General features: G+C 42.5%; 1 protein-coding gene across 1 annotated transcript in view; it reads right to left on the bottom strand.

Moving 5' to 3' along the window:
• The window catches only part of CAPN9 (calpain 9), a 274,900-nt gene that overhangs the window by 32,493 nt on the left and 222,609 nt on the right, over positions 1-19,798 (bottom strand). Inside the window, exons 9-10 of the mRNA XM_044285648.1 lie at positions 11,393-11,553; positions 2,304-2,461 (exon numbers count right to left, since the gene is read on the bottom strand). Coding sequence (XP_044141583.1) covers positions 2,304-2,461; positions 11,393-11,553 — 319 coding nt within the window. The remainder of the gene's footprint in view (positions 1-2,303; positions 2,462-11,392; positions 11,554-19,798) is intronic.

Genomic DNA, 19,798 nt, shown 5'->3' with positions numbered 1-19,798 from the left:
GAGTAAAGAGGATCAGGGTGAGGATTGTATGGACCAGGCTCCTGGCTACTGAGACTGGAGTTGGTGGAAGACAGGGTGGTGGCTAACCGCCTGGAAGCACTATCTGCTGCAATCTAACCGACCACCTACTCGCACCGGGCTGACTTCAAGAGTGGTGTCCTGCGCCACCCTGCAAACTGAGACATGAAGCTAGGTATCTTGTATGATTGTTTTTCTTGTGCTGGATCTCGTCCGTCCAGCACCATCCTCTTCCACTTCCTTACTCTGATCATTCTCCTGATTTGTTGACCTAACCACAACCTCAGTGATTGACAACTATGTGTCATCTTCTTCCTAAACCTCTTGAGACAGTAATTGCGGTTGAGTCATTGGCAACTGTGTCTCATCATCATCCACCTCATTAAACACTAATTGCCATTCCCCAGCATCATGTTCTTGTGACGCTTGATGCTCCAGAGGTTGGGAATCGGGGCACAACATGGCTACTGGCATTACAGTGATGGCAGTACTTACCTGCACGTCTATTGGCTGCTTAGCAGCTGCAAAACGTGAGGGGAGGAGTCTCGAGCATGGTGCTCGAGCACATGCGGTACTCGGCCGAGTACCTCCATGTGTCGAGCATAGCGATACTCGAGCCGAACAGATATTTTGGCCGAGCATACTCACTTAACGCTGTGTCTTACCACTGAGCTATAGATTTACACATCAATGTTTGTGATATTTTTATCCATGAGATTTAGTACAAAAATACAATGAACCTAAAAGTCATTGTGACGCTGACCAGTGAAGAAAGTCAGATATCAGCGTCACACATCACTTAAATTTGTCTCTTATTTAGGGCTTAATAAAATGTTATTTTTTTTTAGATACTAAAAGGGGTTTTGAACCCAAGAACACTGTATGTGAGACAATTGCATTACTACTGAGCTATAGGCTTGCCTAAAACTAGTTTGGGATTTTCTTCATCTATGTGATTTAACATACAAAAACACAGTAGCTAAAAGTCATTGTGATGCTGACTAGCCAGGAAAGTCAGACATCAGCGTCACATATCACTCAAATTTGTCTCTTATGTAATGTTTAAAAACATTAACTTGTTTTAAAGTAACTAATGGCTTTTGAACCCAATAGCCAATAGCTCCAGTGCACAAACCAGTAACCTAACCACTGAGCTATGCACTCATATAACACTGTAATGTGTTAGTTTACAGTATTTTAGACACATAGCCAGAAGCTCCGTTACATACTTACTTTGGTTAATTGATTTAGCATACACATACACAGTATATCTATAACTCATTCTGACTTTGACCCTGACCTATGAAGAGCATAAGTCAAACTCAGATGTTAGAGTCAAATACGAAAGTCAGGTGTCGGGGTCAGGGTCGGGTATCTGTAGCAGTATACTGTCCTCTTCCATGTTTATTACTTTACACAGTTTTATGATAAAAAATAGATAGTTTACTGTGCAAGCCTTCTACAAGATCATTAAAGAGAATAGGGCCCAATACTGACCCCTGAGGTACCCGACTGCTAACGTTGACCCCGTCTGAGAATCATTGTTATACTGTGACATTATTTCTTAGGTTGATTACAGATTGTATACATACAAATAAAATGTCAAATAAAAAAAGTTATTAAACCATTTCAATATGGTTACATTTAGCTACAATAGCCACGCCTACTTACTAAGAAGGTAAAAGTTACTTATTTCCACTCCATTTGTTTATACAAAAAATGGCTGGAGAAATATTGACTAAATGGATGGTGATAGTAAATTTCTAAGCCAGTGATCTTTCATCAAAGGACCATAAAGCGAATCTCCAACAGATCAGCTGTTTGAAGAGACCGGGATGCCTCCTAGGCCACTGACATCACATTCATTGGTTACATGGCCAAGGTGCACCAAACACAAGTACTATCCAAAGGATGGTGCTATGCTTGGTAAGCCGCAAGGAGTCCCTGGCGTTCAATGAAGCACATCCTCTTCAGATTAACTGGGGTGCTGGGCTTCAGGGACCCCCACTGATTACATACTATTAAACACTCGGACAACCCTATAAAAGAAAAAAAAAATCAAAGATCTGAACGTTGCCTTTCTGAAACAAAGCTCCAGATCCTCTGGAGAGACATCCATGGAATTTGTGAAAACAAAGCTCAGACCATTATCAGATACAAATTAATCAGCAACAAATTTTGAAGTTTGTATACTTATAAAACCTGTTTAGCCATGTAACTATTGAATCATTAAGTCATCATTTAGGATAAATTATAGTATAATATACATATACATGAATTTTAACCTGGTAAATTGTATATCCTATTGTTAACAGATCAGCTCCACTTTTTTTCAACTTGCGTCTATTTTTTTGCATTAAAGCAGCAATGAACGTGCACTCATTGTGGCCATCGTCCTCTTCTTTAAGGCTCAGCTTTATCTGTGGATTTGACCAGAAAGTGTCTATGATGCAAAAAAAAACAAAAAACACATATTTGTATATTATTAACCTAAAGATAGTGTCAATTGAATCAAATGCTATATAATGCCCATTTTAAAATTAAAACAGTATATCCATTGAATTGTATTATCTTCTAGAAGAATGATAGATTTTATATCAATGCAGGAGACTCAATTATGCTTTAAGATCTTTCATTTTGATCCCAGCAGCAAACAGTTAACAATGTAAAATAGACAAATTTACATAAGATATGTAAATCAGTGTTCACAAACAGCCAATCAACAGGCAGCATAGGTCATATAAGGTCTAATCAATCATGTAAACTTCCTTCTTTCTTGCTGCTTGATGACTCCCAGAAAGATACGTAAATTGCTCTCCTCATATAGTTATTATAAATATATATATACAGTACAGACCAAAAGTTTGGACACACCTTCTCATTCAAAGAGTTTTCTTTATTTTCATGACTATGAAAATTGTAGATTCACACTGAAGGCATCAAAACTATGAATTAACACATGTGGAATTATATACATAACAAAAAAGTGTGACACAACTGAAAATATGTCATAGTCTAGGTTTTCAAAGTAGCCACCTTTTGCTTTGATTACTGCTTTGCACACTCTTGGCATTCTCTTGATGAGCTTCAAGAGGTAGTCACCTGAAATGGTCTTCCAACAGTCTTGAAGGAGTTCCCAGAGATGCTTAGCACTTGTTGGCCCTTTTGCCTTCACTCTGCGGTCCAGCTCACCCCAAACCATCTCGATTGGGTTCAGGTACGGTGACTGTGGAGGCCAGGTCATCTGGCGCAGCACCCCATCACTCTCCTTCATGGTCAAATAGCCCTTACACAGCCTGGAGGTGTGTTTGGGGTCATTGTCCTGTTGAAAAATAAATGATGGTCCAACTAAATGCAAACTGGATGGAATAGCATGCCGCTGCAAGATGCTGTGGTAGCCATGCTGGTTCATTATGCCTTCAATTTAGAAAAATCCCCAACAGTGTCACCAGCTAAGCACCCCCACACCATCACACCTCCTCCTCCATGCTTCACAGTGGGAACCAGGCATGTAGAGTCCATCCGTTCACCTTTTCTGCGTCGCACAAAGACACGGTGGTTGGAACAAAAGATCTCAATTTTGGACTCATCAGACCAAAGCACAGATTTCCACTGGTCTAATGTCCATTCCTTGTGTTCTTTAGCCCAAACAAGTCTCTTCTGCTTGTTGCCTGTCCTTAGCAGTGGTTTCCTAGCAGATATTCTACCATGAAGGCCTGATTCACACAGTCTCCTCTTAACAGTTGTTCTAGAGAAGTGTCTGCTGCTAGAACTTTGTGTGGCATTGACCTGGTCTCTAATCTGAGCTGCTGTTAACTTGCGATGGTGGTGACTCGGATGAACTTATCCTCCGCAGCAGAGGTGACTCTTGGTCTTCCTTTCCTGGGGTGGTCCGCATGTGAGCCAGTTTCTTTGTAGCGCTTGATGGTTTTTGTGACTGCACTTGGGGACACTTTGAAAGTTTTTCCAATTTTTCGGACTGACTGACCTTCATTTCTTAAAGTAATGATGGCCACTCGTTTTTCTTTACTTAGCTGCTTTTTTCTTGCCATAACACAAATTCTAACAGTCTATTCAGTAGGACTATCAGCTGTGTGTCCACCTGACTTCTCCACAACGCAACTGATGGTCCCAACCCCATTTATAAGGCAAGAAATTCCACTTATTAAACCTGACAGGGCACACCTGTGAAGTGAAAACCATTTAAGGTGACTACCTCTTGAAGCTCATAAAGAGAATGCCAAGAGTGTGCAAAGCAGTAATCAAAGCAAAAGGTGACTACTTTGAAGATCCTAGAATATGACATATTTTCAGTTGTTTCACACTTTTTTTGTTATGTATATAATTCCACATGTGTTAATTCATAGTTTTGATGCCTTCAGTGTGAATCTACAATTTTCATAGTCATGAAAATAAAGAAAACTCTTTGAATGAGGTGTGTCCAAACTTTTGGTCTGTACTGTGTGTGTGTGTATATATATATCCATATCAACTTCACTGCAGTCGAAAATATATGTACTGAGATATATATATATATATATATATATTATAACAGAAGTCCAGGGCAGCACTCCTAGTAATGGATAATCGGGTGCCAGCGATAGAAACACCTGACCATGGTGTACAATACAAAAAATTAAAGCACCGCAGCACATCCGTTGGTGAAAAAAGTGGAACTTTATTCACCCAAGCGACGTTTCAAGCTCCCACTATTTTCACCAATGGATGTGCTGCGGTGCTTTCATTTTGTATATATGTATATATATATATATATATATATATATATCTTGTTTACCTTATTGAACGGTTTATTTACCGATATTCCTGCCGATACTACCCTCCATACACCCCCCTTTTTCCATACATTTTCCTTTTCTAACCTTACCTCCACAATGGCATCAGTTTACTTTCGCTTTGCCTCACTGCTCAGTTCTTTTCAGTGAGCTTGCGCTGGTTGGTCCTCAGCCTGCGTGCCCTTTTTTCTCACACTGTTTCAGTTAGATGCTTTCTGCAATCCTGTCAGCTACACCATTCAACTACTCTCTGAGTGCAATATCCTTTTCAATTCCTTAATATCTGTGTGTCTCAGATTTTTCATTATTCTTTAATTCACTATATAAAATGTATTATATTCCTGATAAGTTATCCATATACTTACCATTACCATGTCCGCTGAGGATACCAATAAAATACCTAGGACTCCAGGTTCAGTCATAGTGGAAGAAGAAATCCTACAGTCCATGATTAATAATTCACTGACAAAATCTGTTCAATGTGCTGTCAATTCCGCCATATCACTACAAGAGGCGATTGCACTATCTGTAGCCATGGCTATCACCAATGCCCAAACTATGCAGTCTTCTATAGACCCTGCTACCCCTTCCGACCAATTTTGGTCTATGGAGGAATCCACTTCCCATTTAGAAAAGGCGCTTTCTTACCGATCCCACCCCTACTAAATTGCAAAAATTACATACCAAAAGGGATCAGGATACTACTAAAGCTTTTTCAAAAAGCACAATTACGCTGCTAAAGCAGTCAATATTGAACCATCCGCCCCTGAGGTTGTCAACATGAAGCGGGCTTCTAAGGCTTTGAGAGCTAAGCCAGACTCCTATAACTCTTCCCCTCTGAGTCCTCCTTAGATGAGGCTGATAATTCAGACATTGATAATATGTCCCTGTATGAGGACGTTTCTGATGAATAAGACAAAATTTTGAAATACAAACTACAAATTGGCGTGGTATTAAAAAGCAGGAAGTGCTCAACCCCATATGCAGTGGTGCATCTATACTGGGGGGGGGGGGCAGATCCTGGTGGCCCGTTGCTAATGGCAATCCCCAGCAAAAATGCATACAATGGAGGATGCCTGCAGCGGGCCACAAGTACCACAATGGACATCCTACGAAGGATAGCAATTGTGTGGATGTGATAAGCAGTCAAAATAACATAACATGTCCTCCAAGCACGATATGTTGGCTAATTCTCAATTTTACACCAGTACGAGGGTTAGTAAGACCGCAGAGTGCACCTGTCTTTGTTTTTGTTTTGTTATTGAGACAAAATTTTGGGAGAAGAGGAAAGTTCTTTATCCCTTATCTTGGATGGGTCGGGTACCCCTTTCTTTGACCCTAGGATGATCAAACATCCTCGGTCAGGTGACTGGGTGCCTCAACCTCAACTATCCAAATTTGTTTCATTATGGCTTAAGAAACCATTAGACAAGACAGCTAGAAGTAAGCTGCGTTCTGAATGCCCTAGGCCAACGCTCTCGCACAAAATTGCAGATACTCCTGAAATAGATCCAACTCTTATAAAGGGAAGAGGTCTATCCTCATGCGGCTAGACCCACAGCTAGTACACCTGGCCACTTCAGCCAATACCCCATCCTCAGAAGGTTTACTCTTTGGAGATTCCTTTGTGCAGGACATAAGTAAATATGTTGGGCTCTTTTCATCCCTAGAAAAGGCCCAGACATCACTAAAACATGTCTTCCAAGGCCATGTTTTTACAAGGGCTGGGAAACGGAGGGGCCGATTTCCCAGCCGGGGGTCCCAGGAGGGACAATATTACAGAGGCCCCCTCCCCTCGGACAGAACATCCTACCTTCCCAACCACCTCCTATGCCACCACTCCTTTCTTCCCCACAAGAGGAAGTTCATGGCATTCCAGAGGCAATAGAGGATTCCCAAGATCAAGATCCTCTGCAGGTATGAGATCTTCTTCCGTATTCTTCCCACATTACCTTGGGAGGTCAAATAAGACATTTTATACACGTCTGGACTATGATCTCAGCAGACGCATGGATCCTAAACACAGTTATCAAATAGATTTTCTCTGTCAACCAATAAAAACACAGCTCCCTCATTCTATAATATTCTCACACACAGAACAACTAGATACAACTAGAAATCAAGGAACTATGTTCCAACGGCACATTAGTCGAAATACCCGTAAAATCACCGGGTTTTCTGAGCAACCTCTTCTTGGTGAAAAAGAGGGATGGCAGCCACAGACCTGTCATCAACTTGAAGACCCTCAACAAATATGTCTTCTACCGACATTTCAAAATGGAAGGTATCCATTTACTGAGGGATCTACTTTTACTAATAGATTGGCTTGCAAAAATAGAACTGAAAGATGCCTATCTGCACCCCATGTCTCAACCCTACCTCCAATTTCTATGGAAAGGTCACAAATACCAATTTACCAGCCGATCGTTCGGACTGTCCTCCGCACCATGGTGTTTCACAAAACTCTTGAAACCAGTGATAGCAACTCTCCAGACTCGGGGTGTACGTCTCATCATTTACCTAGACGACATCCTCATCATGGCTCAGTCTCAGTCATTAATTCTCCTTCACATCCATTAACTCTTTTAACGAACTTGGGGTTTTTGATCAACCACGAGAAATCGATTCTAACCCCATCAAGACAGATGGAGTTTTTAGGGTTTCTAGTGGATACTCAGTCTGCTACTCTGAGCCTTCCATCCAGGAAATTGAAGACCATCAGGAAAGAAATTTGGTCCATACTCAACAAGAATGTTGTGTCCCGCCAAACTATTGCTCGGATTGTAGGCCTACTCTCTGCCTCAATTCAAGCGATTTTTCCTGCTCCCCTCCACTACAGAGCTCTCCAACGTTTGAAAGCTCGACATCTGAGGGAAGGGTTGGGTTACTCAGATGAGGTAAGTCTAACTACGGATACCAGGGACAAACTCCTGTGGTGGCTGAAACACATCCAAGACTGGAATGGCAAGACCATATTCAATTCTACCCCAGACCTAATTATCGAGTCAGATGCCAGTCGACTTGGTTGGGGTGCTCGGTGCAGCTCCTGTTCTACAGGAGGGAAATGGTCCGCAGAAGAAACTTCCCTTCACATCAATTGCCTAGAGCTCTTGGCGGGATTTTTTGCCCTCAAAAGCTTCACAAAGGACAAATCCCATTGTTGTGTCCTTCTTCAGATGGACAATATAGCGATGGTACAGTATATCAACTGCTTAGGAGAAATCAGTTTGGAGATTCTAGCCGATATTGCCAAACATTTTTGGTCTAGACAAGCATATCATTTTGAAGGCGGAGTACCTTCCGGGTTTGTCCAATACTATTCCCGATTTCTATCGGACACCAGCGACTGGAGATTAGATCCTACCATCTTCCATCAGATCAATTCCCTCTGGGGTCCACTATATATGGACCTTTTTGCATCCCACCTCAACCATCAGGTACCTCGGTTCTTCAGCTGGCGCCCCGATCCGGAGTCTCTAGGCACCGATGCCCTGTCACAACTGTGGCCTACAGAGGTCCTTTACGCTTTCCTCCATTCACTCTCATCTCGAGGATTCTCCTTCTAACCATGTCTCAACAAGCAACTCTGGTGTTAATAACCCCACTCTGGCCAACTGAGACCTGGTTCCCCCAGATTGCAATGACTATAGATTATCCACGAATCCTTCCGATTCATCCATCAATCCTTTTAGATCCGACCGGACATCAGCATCCTCTGATCCTATCAGATCTTTTGTCTCTAGTAGCCTGGTTCATTTCAGGCCAGCAGGACTTGATTTAAGAAATGTCACAGTCAGCTAGCAATATCCTCTCTGACGCCTGGGCTCCAGGCACCCGATCATCTTAGAGATCAGCCTGGAAGATTTCGTCTGATTGGTGCGGTGAACGGACATTGGATCCCGTATGTGCACCTCTAAACCATATTATAAACTTCCTTTCTGATTCTTTCGACGTAGGGAAGGCATATCGGACTATTAATGTCTATCGATCGGCAATCTTTTTCTAGCATGCACCAGGCTTTACGAATAGGCAAACATCCTTTAGTTTGCATACTTTTGAAGGGCATTACATTTTGAAGACCCCCCACTTCCAAATATCACTCTACTTGGGACGTTAACTTGGTGCTGGACCTATTTTTAACTTGGAAAGACAATGATTTTCTCCCTAAGTTATTGTCCTTTAAGTTAACCATGTTATTATGTCTAATAACTTTTAAATGTGTTTTGGACGTCCGAGATTTAGACATATCTCGTAGGCAATTTCAACCACAAGTTGTGCTTTCTATTGTCCTTTGTACCAAAACTAATAGCTCTTCTGTTTTCTACCCCGCTTTCCCTCTACAAAAAAAAAGCTTTGTGTGGTCAGGTGCCTACGAACATAAAACTTTACCTCTAAGGAGCCCATCTTTAGCCAAACTCCTAATTTCATATTGCAGACCCCATCTACCAGTGTCATCGGCAACCCTAGCTAGATGGGTTTCTCAAACTATGTCCTTAGCAGGGGTGGACACTTTTCTTTTTGGAGCGCACTCCACTAGAGGAGATATGTCCACAAAAATTAGACAATCTGGAGGATCCTTATCAGACATTCTAAAGGCGTCCAACTGGACGGGCCTCAGAAAATACGTTTAATACCTTTTATTTCCGACCTGATCCACACGTTTCCACGGTATTATTTCAGTAACCATTAGTTGGTATCTATAGCTATTGTTAGAATTATATTATAGAGCATAGGCTTTCCTAGTTTTAATGAAGGAAAATATAGATTTTATGAAAGACAGGAGACAAACATTATCCCACCCCACTGAACCTACCCTTGTTTTTATTGTTTGTCTCCTCTCTATTAGTCTGAAACATCTTTCATGGCCATCAAATCCTACTACAATCTCCAACCAGTGTTATTACCATGGATGTTTACGTTTTCTCCATGCATCCCGTTATCCTTCACCATCTCATCAAGAAAGAAGGAAGTTCACATGATTGATTAGACCTTATATGACCTATGCTGCCTGTTGATTGGCTGTTTGTGAACATTGATTTACATTTCTTATGTAAATTTTTCTGTTTTAAATTGTTAACTAACTAAGATGTTAGTCTCCTGTCTTTCATAAAATCTATATTTTCCTTCATTAAAACTAGGAAAATCTTCAATTATCGCTTATCATCTGCTATAGTACATAGGTCAGTAAAACAAATGAGGCGTGCTCCACTACATACCATATTAAAAATTATATTTTACACATACTGTACAAAACTGGATGGGGCATACAGTGGCACACAGTCTTCGGCTAAGGGCTGGCAATATGAGAACTCCGTGTGTTACACATTTCCATAATTTAATATAATTTTGAAATTTTATATTTGTGCTACTAGAATTAGCCGTATGTCTTTTTTGTTAAAACAAATAAATAGAAATTTGCAGAACTACCGTAAGTTATCTAACCATAGGATAATCTAGAGTGTTTAAAGGAAACCTGTTGCCTCCCAAAACCATCCCAAGCCGCCAGCAGTGCCTGCGTGTAGCCAGCAGAATGTGTCAGATGATGCCTTTCTTCCTGAAGGCAGATGCAGCAAAAGTACTGAAAAAGTTGTTTTATCCCCTGCGCTTCTCCACACATGCTTGAAGTCAAGGTGGCAGCGGTAACCACGCTCACTTCCCTGCCCATTCGCTGTGACTGACAGCCAGCAGTTCAGCTGGCTTTGCCAAACTCTCTGCATAGTCAGTCACAGCAAAGGGGCAGTGAAGGGGGCATGGTTACTGTTATTTTCTTGAAGTAAAGGAGGCCGCTGCCTCCTTGACTTCAAGCATGTGTTGAGAAGCGTGCCGGCAGGGGATAAAACAACGTTTTCAGTACTTTTGCTGCATCTGCCTTCAGGAAGAAAGGCATCATCAGAAACATGGTGCTGACTACACACAGGTACTGCTGGCAGCTTGGGGTGGTTTTGGGAGGTGACAGGTTCCCTTTAACTCTATTTCTACTAGGTTTTTTGTTTTTTCCCGCTCAGTTCCTTAAAATGAGCCCGGTATGTCATTTAAAAAATCTGAAACAAAATCTGTTGTATTGGCAAATCAGAGGTCAGGGAAACTATAGTGGTCAGGAAACCATACAGGGAAACCTAGAGTGCAGCATGTAATCTTGTGTCAAAGGTCCTTCTCAACTCAGTAAAAATTGGTGGTCAACCTGCCAGTGAGATTCACTGAACAATTTGAGAAGCAAGTTATAAAACAATAATGGAGTATACATGGAGCTCTGCATGGTTGTTGCATAGGCCCATTTCCTCTGTTAGGCTCACTGTATCCTGGTGTACCACTGTAAAATAACAATATGAGCATTAACAATAGCTAAATATTTTATTGTTTATATATTCCTTAGGAGTAGGCAAAATAATGGCAAAACACCATCACGTTAGTGTCTATGTTTTACTATCTGGTTTTTACTTACATAACTAAATACTTACGGTAGATATTTCTGCTACTTCTTTATAATAACTTTATTTCAATTAAAAAGCTGAAAAATAGATTCTTCATTTGATAAATGGCAGTCATGCATTTTCTAAAACAATTGAAAGCCTATGGAGTACCTAGAAAATTACGGCATCCACCAGCAGTAGAGCCTCTGACCCAGCTTCCTTGATGAACTGTCACTTCCCACTTATGCTCTGTGTCATCGTCTAAAGCATCGGGTGTCAGGTTACAAATTTCAACTTTATCAAAGTATCTCTTGAAGTCCTCAAATTTCATCCTACATGAAAATGGAAATGTTAGAGCAAACTGAAAAATAACAATACAAAAAAAAAATAAACAGCAATAAGTAAGGCTACTTTTCACATCTGAGTTTTTACTATTCTGTTTTGAGATCCGGCATGGGATCTCAAAACAATGGCAAAATGCTTCCGGTATAGTAATACAACTGGCTGCATCTATTCAGAACAGATCCGGTTGTATTATATCGAAAATGTCCAAAATAAAGGATCCAGCACCATTATTTACATCGTTTTTGGTGCCCAGTATGGCTTCTTCAGTTTTCAATGCTGCACACAAAAACACTGCTTGCGTTCCGGTTTGTTTTGTCCCCTTTGACAATGAATGGGGACAAAACTGAATTATTGTGCTGTGGTTTTGAGATCCCATGCTGGATCTAAAGACCAGACAGCACAACACAGATGTGAAAGTAGTCTAAAGCCTTCTTATTGCACTAGAGGAATGAAGGGATTAAAACGTTTTTGTTAATTTGTCACCGGTAAATGATATTGGATCTTTTCAGGCACCTTTAACCTGCATTTTTGGCATTTCTGTGGCTTTTGCTTTAAAAATGCTGTGACCAGATATTAATCTAAAGAGGATCTGTCATCAGATTTCATAGATAGATAGATAAATAGATAGACAGATAGAATCTCTTGAGCGTAATCTATTATGAAAAAAACTAAACTAAATTTAGTAAACTTAATAAAATAAACTGATCATTTTAATATCAAGTGGGAAAACACTTGAAATGGATTATATAGCCATTCTCACACGGATTTACAAGTACGTCAGCATCATCAGGTCTAAAAGATCTATTTAATCATTTATGCAGTTTGTATTTTGTAATCAGATAACATGGTTTGCAAGGCTGAAAAAATATGTCCATCCAGCTCAACCTTTTGTTATCCTGAAACGTTGATCCAGAAGAAGGAAGAAAAAAAACTTTGAGGTCTAGATGAACCCTTTTTCCTCTAGACATCACAGCCCTGGGGATAAATAGATGATGGGAGAGATCTCTGTACTGACCTTTAATATATTTATACATAGTTATTAGATCTCCCCTCATTTGTCTTTTTTCTAAACTAAACCTTAATTTTGATAATTTTTCTGGGTACTGTAGTCCATCCATTCCAGATATTACTTTAGTTACCCTTCTCTGAACCCTCTCCAGCTCTGCTATTTCTGTCTTGTGCATAGAAGGCCAAAATTGTGCGGTCTGCCGAGTGATTTGTAAAGTGGCACGACTATGTTGTCAGCTTGTGCATTTATACCTTTTTAGATTCAACTGATAATATTATTTATCAGAGTTGAAAAAAGGGATGATTATTGGCTTTCAGGCCTAGATTGGCATTATTTCTGAAACTGTGCAGTTTGCGAGCTATTCGAATGATGCTGTGGTTAAAGTGGGTGGACAAATGGTACCATTGTGAATAATTGACATGGACTGTGAAACACCATGGGTCATTGATGTGAGAGGTGAACTTCGGCTAGGATGATGCGCGCCGAGGATGGACAACAGGCTACAGGGAGCTACCATAAGTATTTTTAAAACAACAGTTCAACAAATAGTGATGGATGAACATCTGCCGTGAACAAATGTTTATGAACTGCACGTTCACGGCGGGCCCATTCACTTTAATAGCAGGCGAACCTGAAAAACCTTCAGGTCATATTTGCAGCCACCAAATAGTCCAAATAGTGCACAATTAGTCCCACAACATGGACAGTGACATACCAGAGGGGGATCAATGGCATAAATTTCCACAAAGAATATGTATTTTAATCAGGGGCCATTTTTATGCATCTTAAATGGAAACTCTCAAAAATGTGTGCTGCTGGAGCCGGAAAAAAAAATGATTTTAAGCCACGGGAGTATGGGCCCCAAAAATTAGGAATTCATCTGACAGAAAAGAACAAGGGATTACTTGGCTGGAGGTATATTAAGCGTTCACTGAATAACAATTTTACTGCAGGCCAGTGGAGTAATGGCCCCAAAGATTATGCATTCACCGGTCAGAAAAGAACGAGTGATTATGTGGCTGGAGGTATATTAGGCATTCACTGAATAACAATTTTACTGCAGGCCAGTGTAGTACAGGCCCCAAACATTAGTCATTCACCGGACAGAAAAGCTCGGGTGCTCTACCTAATGGAGTCTTCAAATTATGAAAATGTTTGCACTGCGTCAATTGAAATTTATAACACTTGCAATTTTATCAACATGTAGTCTTTGTGGACTAATTAATGTGGTGGTATTAATATCAATTATTATATCTATCAGTTTTTTTTAATTGTTTTGGTATTTATTAAGTAACATGCACTTTATAAAATCATAAGATATATAGCTTTTATCACTTTGTAGTATTATAACAGTAGGGACCCAGCTAATATATTTAGATGACTGTAGCCTTTAATTTGTTCTATAGGTGGCCATGTGGGATTCCGGGATGGTGGCTATATAATTCTTAGGTCCTTTTGTCCCATACATACGTGTGGCCATTCTATTTAAGTGTAACAAGGGTAGAATTTCCCCTAGTTAAGATGGCCGACGGGCGCTCCCTGGCCACTCCCCCTCCTGCTCATGTTGGTTGGATGGTGGTATGGTCTCCTCCCTTTCTCCTGTGCTCTCTCGTGTCACTCCCCAGTGCCGGGACGCGTTTTGTCACCCTGTGTAACGTTACATTACCCTACTTCGTGAGATTTCCCTACCTCCTAACTTCCTGTCGCACCGGAAATTACTTGTGGAGGCGTTCCTTAGTTTTGACAATCTGCGCATGCGCAAAACGACAGTTTAGGGAAAATCCCACTGCAGAGTTCAGCAGCACACTGGGACACTGCGCATGCGCTGGAGAGGTGAAATATTACGGCCCATTGCGCAGTGTGAGGGTAGGGAAAAATTACAAAGTAATTTCCGGTGCGACAGGAAGTTAGAAGGTAGGGAAATCTCATGAAGTAGGGTAATGTAAAGTTACACAGGCGCCGTGGAGTCACGTGGCAGGGACACGTGATCGGGCTCCTTCAGGATCTCACGCAGTCTCACAAGAGGTAGATGTTGTGGGAGCGGGAGCGCACTTAGTATCTAGTGATTCCTGCAGGTGTGTCATTGAACCTTGATTGTTGTGGGGATATAAGTGAGGCAGGGGTCAATAGAGGGATGTGCCCCCAAGAGGAAGCATCAGCGAAACGCACGTCGGGGTGGGTGACCTCCTTGCATTCCTGCTTTTTGTCTTTTGGCATGTAAGTGTCTATCTTTGTTCCTATATGACTGTTGTGCCCCTGCTCTGTTGTAAGCATGCAGTATGTCTATTAGGCTATTGTTATAGTGTAGACCAGGCATCCTCAAACTGCGGCCCTCCAGCTGTTGTAAAACTACAACTCTCACAATGCCCTGCTGTAGGCTGATACCTGTAGGCTGTTCGGACATGCTGGGAGTTGTAGTTTTGCCACAGCTGGAGGACCGCAGTTTGAGGATGCCTGGTGTAGACCCTTATTGAGGTCCACTATTATTAGTTATAGACTACCAGAGTTATATTTTTTTTTTTGTAGGTCATGTGCCATGCTATAGTGACGGCACTACCTTCTGTTGCGCTATTATGGTGTAGACACTACCTGTTGTTGTATCATCATAGCCTACAGATTTAGGTTTTATAATTAGTTATTCATGCTGAGTTTGAATCATTCAGTCCATACCTTTGTACTATGCAATTAGCTATTTGATATACATGGCCATTCGCCTCTAAGGTTGGACCCTATGGCTCAAGCATATATTCCAAAGCATTATTATTTAGACCAGAATAGAGTAATTACACTTACCTGATGTGTTTGGTCATCCGTGATAGCACAGTACATTATTGCCATTATGCAGCTTTTTTGTTTAACCTGTAATATTGTCAGCCGGAATTTTTGTAAGGATTGAACCCTTTATATTGTCGCAGAATTATCCTGCAATCACTGCTATTTATACATCTGTCCACAATCATGTATTCATACATTTTTAATCAATAAAGATTGAATTTAATATAATATATGTGTATGCATTTGGTGGATTATTTGGTGTTGACACATATTATACTACTAGTGTTTTTCTAATATTGGTGTTACTAATGTCACTGTAAGCAGCAAACAACGTGTATTAAAAAAGTGCACTGGATGTCACAGATATTTTTGGGATGCGCATACTTTACACAGGAGATGTGGCGCGGATAATTTAACTGTCCTCAGCAGACACCGTCTACGGAAAAAGTACACTGGATGTCACTGATATTTTAGGGATGCGCAAACTTTACCCAGGAGATGTGGTGCGGATAATTTAACTGTCTGCAGCAGCCTATTAGACACTATTTAGCGCAGGATGTGCTAAAAATATATATTGCTGCTGTCACACACAATAGGACTTTTTGGTCTCTGAAAAGTTTTTGTAATAAAAATCTTTCAATAACACTCCCTACACAGTCTTTCTCTTTCTATGCTCAGCTCTCACTGACTAAGGCCTCCTGCACATGACCATATGGCTTTTTCAGTGTTTTGCAGTCTGTTTTAAACTGATCCTTTGTTCCGTTTTTTGTTTCCGTTGTGTCTCAGTTTCTGTTCCGTTTTTCTGTATGGCATATACAGTATACAGTAATTACATAGAAAAAATTGGTCTGGGCATAACATTTTGAATAGACGGTCCTGCAAAAACAGAACGAATACGGAAGACATACGGATGCATTTCCGTATGTGTTCCGTTTTCTTTTTGGGGTCCCAGTGACTTGAATGGAGCCATGGAACGTGATTTGTGGGCAATAATAGTACATGTTCTATCTTTAAATGGAAAGGAAAAATGGAAACTGAATGAATATGGAGTACATTCCTTTTTTTTTGCGGAACCATTGAAATGAATGGTTCCGTATACAGACCATATACGGAACGCAAAAAACGGCCAGTAAACGGAAAAAAAAAACCTGTCGTGTGCAGGAGGCCTAAGACTGAGCCGAACACATGTCATCAGATGCTTTATAGCACCTGATCACGTGTTTCGGCAAGCCAATCACTGTAATGCCAGTACCCAACATGGCTACGGCATTACAGTGCGTGCCAGTACCTCCCTGCACGTTTATTGGCAGCATAGTAGCCAAGAAACTTGCGGGGAGGAGACTCGAGCATTGCACTCAAGCACATGCAGTACTCGGCTGAGTACCGCCATGTGCCGAGCTTCGAGATGCTTGAGCCGTACAGGTGTTCGTACTAGTGTAGTGATGATGTGGCTGGAGGTACAATAGGCGGTCAGCAGCTAAAAATTTAACTGTAGGCCAGTACAGGTCCCAAAAAATAGGCATTCACCTGACAGAAAAGGCCTTTTATGCCACTGTATATACATAATAAGACAAGGACCATTCTTTGTTCTGTGTGGTGGCGGATATGTGTGGGCTGGCATGAGGAGATTCAATTACATGTGGTCGTCACAGGTGTTGAATTCCTCAGAGATCCATGCCTCATTCAGTTTTTATAAATGTTAGGTAGTCCACACTGTCGTGAGCTAGGCGAGTGCGCTTAAGTCTGCACACCAAGTAGTCCAGGGGTTCCTCAGAGCGTCCACATCCACTGTTAACCCGATGTAGTCAGACACCTGTCGGTCTAGGCCAGTGGAGGCTAACCTTGGCACTCCAGCTGTGGTGAAACTACGACTCCCAGCATGCTCCATTTATTTCTATAGAGTTCTGGGAGCAGCCAAGCAAGTGGGGAATCTTGGGAGTTGTAGTTTTACCACAGCTGGAGTGCCAAGGTTAGCCATCTCTGGTCTGGTCTAGGCGTTCCCTGAAGCTGGATCCGGAGGGCCGGCTGTCGATGGGTTGGCTGCAAGAATGATCTTATATCTGAAGTGACCAACACATCTTCAAACCGCCCTCTTTTTGCAGGCGCGGTAGGATTGGTACCCGCAACTGTTTCGCTGTGGGTGGAAATTCCTCTGCCAGCGCCCGCAACAGCAGAATGCAGCATCTCTCGCAGCAAGGCCTGGAAATGCTGCATTCTGACAGCCCTCTGTGATGCTGGTAACATGTCTGCCATTTTGTGTTTGTACCGGGGGTCTAAGTACGTTGCCATCTAGTACTTGTCCTGATCAGTTTGTTGATATTCCATGGACATGGCCGTGTAGAAGCTATTTATATGATGTCACTGATGGTGTCCTGGCTGTGACTGATCAGTTTGGTGATATTACCATGGCCATGGCCGTGTAAGATCTTTTAAAATGGCCAGAGATTTTCCTGGCCTGCCGCAAGACGTCCTGGACCCCAGGATATTTGGCAACGAAACACTGCACAATTAAGTTCAGGATGTGTGCCATGCACGTGCCGTGTGTCATTTTGCCCTGTTTTAGCATGCTCAGCAGATTGGCACCATTGTTGCACACCACTTTACCAACTGTCCAATTGAGCTGGGTTAGCCACTGATCGGCCTGTGATCGCAGAGCTGAAATCAGTGCAGGACCGGTGTGGCTCTTGGCTTCCAGGCATAACAGCTGCAGCACAACATGGCAACGTCTCACCTGGCACATCGGAGAGGTTCTGGGGAGCTTGGGGGTTTGCCACGGAAGAGGCAGTAGCAGTGGAAAAGGAGGAGTCAGCTGAGGATGAGACAGAGGATGGAGTAGGAGGAGCAGAAGAAGAGGCCGGCCTGCATGCAATCCGTGGCGGTAACACTAAATCAACACGGGTGCCACGGGTTACATGATTGACGACCGTCAGAAGGTTCACCGAGTGGGCAGTAAAAATGATGTACCTTCCCTGCCCGTGTTTGCTAGACTACGTGTCTGTGGTCAGATGTATCTTGGCACCAACACTGTGTGCCAGAGATATAGTCAATTGCCACTGAACATGGCCATAAAGCTCTTGGCCATATAGCTCTGGGATGCCCTTATAGGAGAAATATTTCCTTCCGGGTACCTTCCATTGTGGTGTGCCAATGGCCACACATTTTCTAAAGGCCTCCGAATCCACCAGTTTATATGTCAGTAGTTGGCGGGCTAGCAGTTTCGACAAGCCAACTGTCAGCAGCTGGGCAAGAGTGTTATCCGGCATTATCATCTTTTTACATTTGAACATTTGGGCCACGGAAGCCTGCCTTCTGCCAGATGAACGGCACGGTGGAAGGTAGATTGGAGGACAAATGGGAGGAGAGTGTAGAAGGAGAAGAGGCAGGACGTGGAGCACTGGGAGTGTGGCTTTGTGGGTTCTTACGGCGTTGCTCCCACTGGGCTCGGTGATCGGAGGCCAGGTACCTTCTTAAAGCGGTCACCCGTAGGGGAGCGTTGGGCTTACCGCGACTTATGCATTGACAGCACAGGCTGCAGATGGCAACACTATTGGCAGCAGCTGACATGTTAAAAAAAAGCCCACACTGCGGAGCCATGTGCCGGTGTCCTGAGAGTGCAAGATGTGACCGTGCATGGTAGATGGCTCGCTCCAGATACATTTGCAGTCTGATTTTTGCCTCCTGTGCACTGCGAGTGCTGCCTGCTTCTCCTCCTTCTCCTCCATATCTGCTGCTCAGTCTCTCCCTCTGAACTCCCCTCCTTTTTCCTCTCTTGTGGGCACCCACGTGACGTCCATCAACACTACATCATCGTCACCTACACCACTACTGACATAAAATATCTGGAAGTAGGCAGCAACAGCGGGGACCACCCTCCTTGGGCTGATCTGGGTATTGCCGTCAAACCGCTGGGTGGCAGCCGTTGCTACCTCCTCTTCCTCATCCGATGCCAAGAATGGCTGTGCATCGTAAGATCTGGGAATTGATGGCAAAATAATTCCTCTGACTCGAGTGGAGGGGCTATGGTGGTGGTGTCTTTGGGGGTGCACACAGCAGAGAGGGAGGAGGGTGCAGATACTGAGGATGAGGAGGGTGCAGAAGCGGAACGCTGAGTGAGCCACTCAACCAACTCTGGTGCATCCTTTGATATTATCGTACGCACCTTCTCCAACTTCCCACTTAGGCCCCGGCCTGGTGAACTTGCCCAACCCCTATCATCCCCGCGGAACGGTCTGCCTCTTCCTCTGCCTGTCATTTTCAAAATAACCCTGTGCCAAAATCCCTAGAGAGGAGCAGTATTTGTGGAAGCAGGTATATTGCAGGCCTCAATCAGTATTTGGTGAAAGCTGGTATATCACACCCCTCAATCAGTATTTTGTGGAAGCAGATATATAGAACCCATTAATCAGTATTTTGAAGAAGCAGGTATATCCCACCCCTCAGTCAGTATT

This window comes from Bufo gargarizans, chromosome 3 (genome assembly GCF_014858855.1).
Source record: "Bufo gargarizans isolate SCDJY-AF-19 chromosome 3, ASM1485885v1, whole genome shotgun sequence".
In the NCBI taxonomy this organism is placed as follows: Eukaryota; Metazoa; Chordata; class Amphibia; order Anura; family Bufonidae; genus Bufo; species Bufo gargarizans.
Note: the sequence above shows the minus strand (reverse complement) of the source record. Positions and strands in the feature narration are given on the sequence as shown.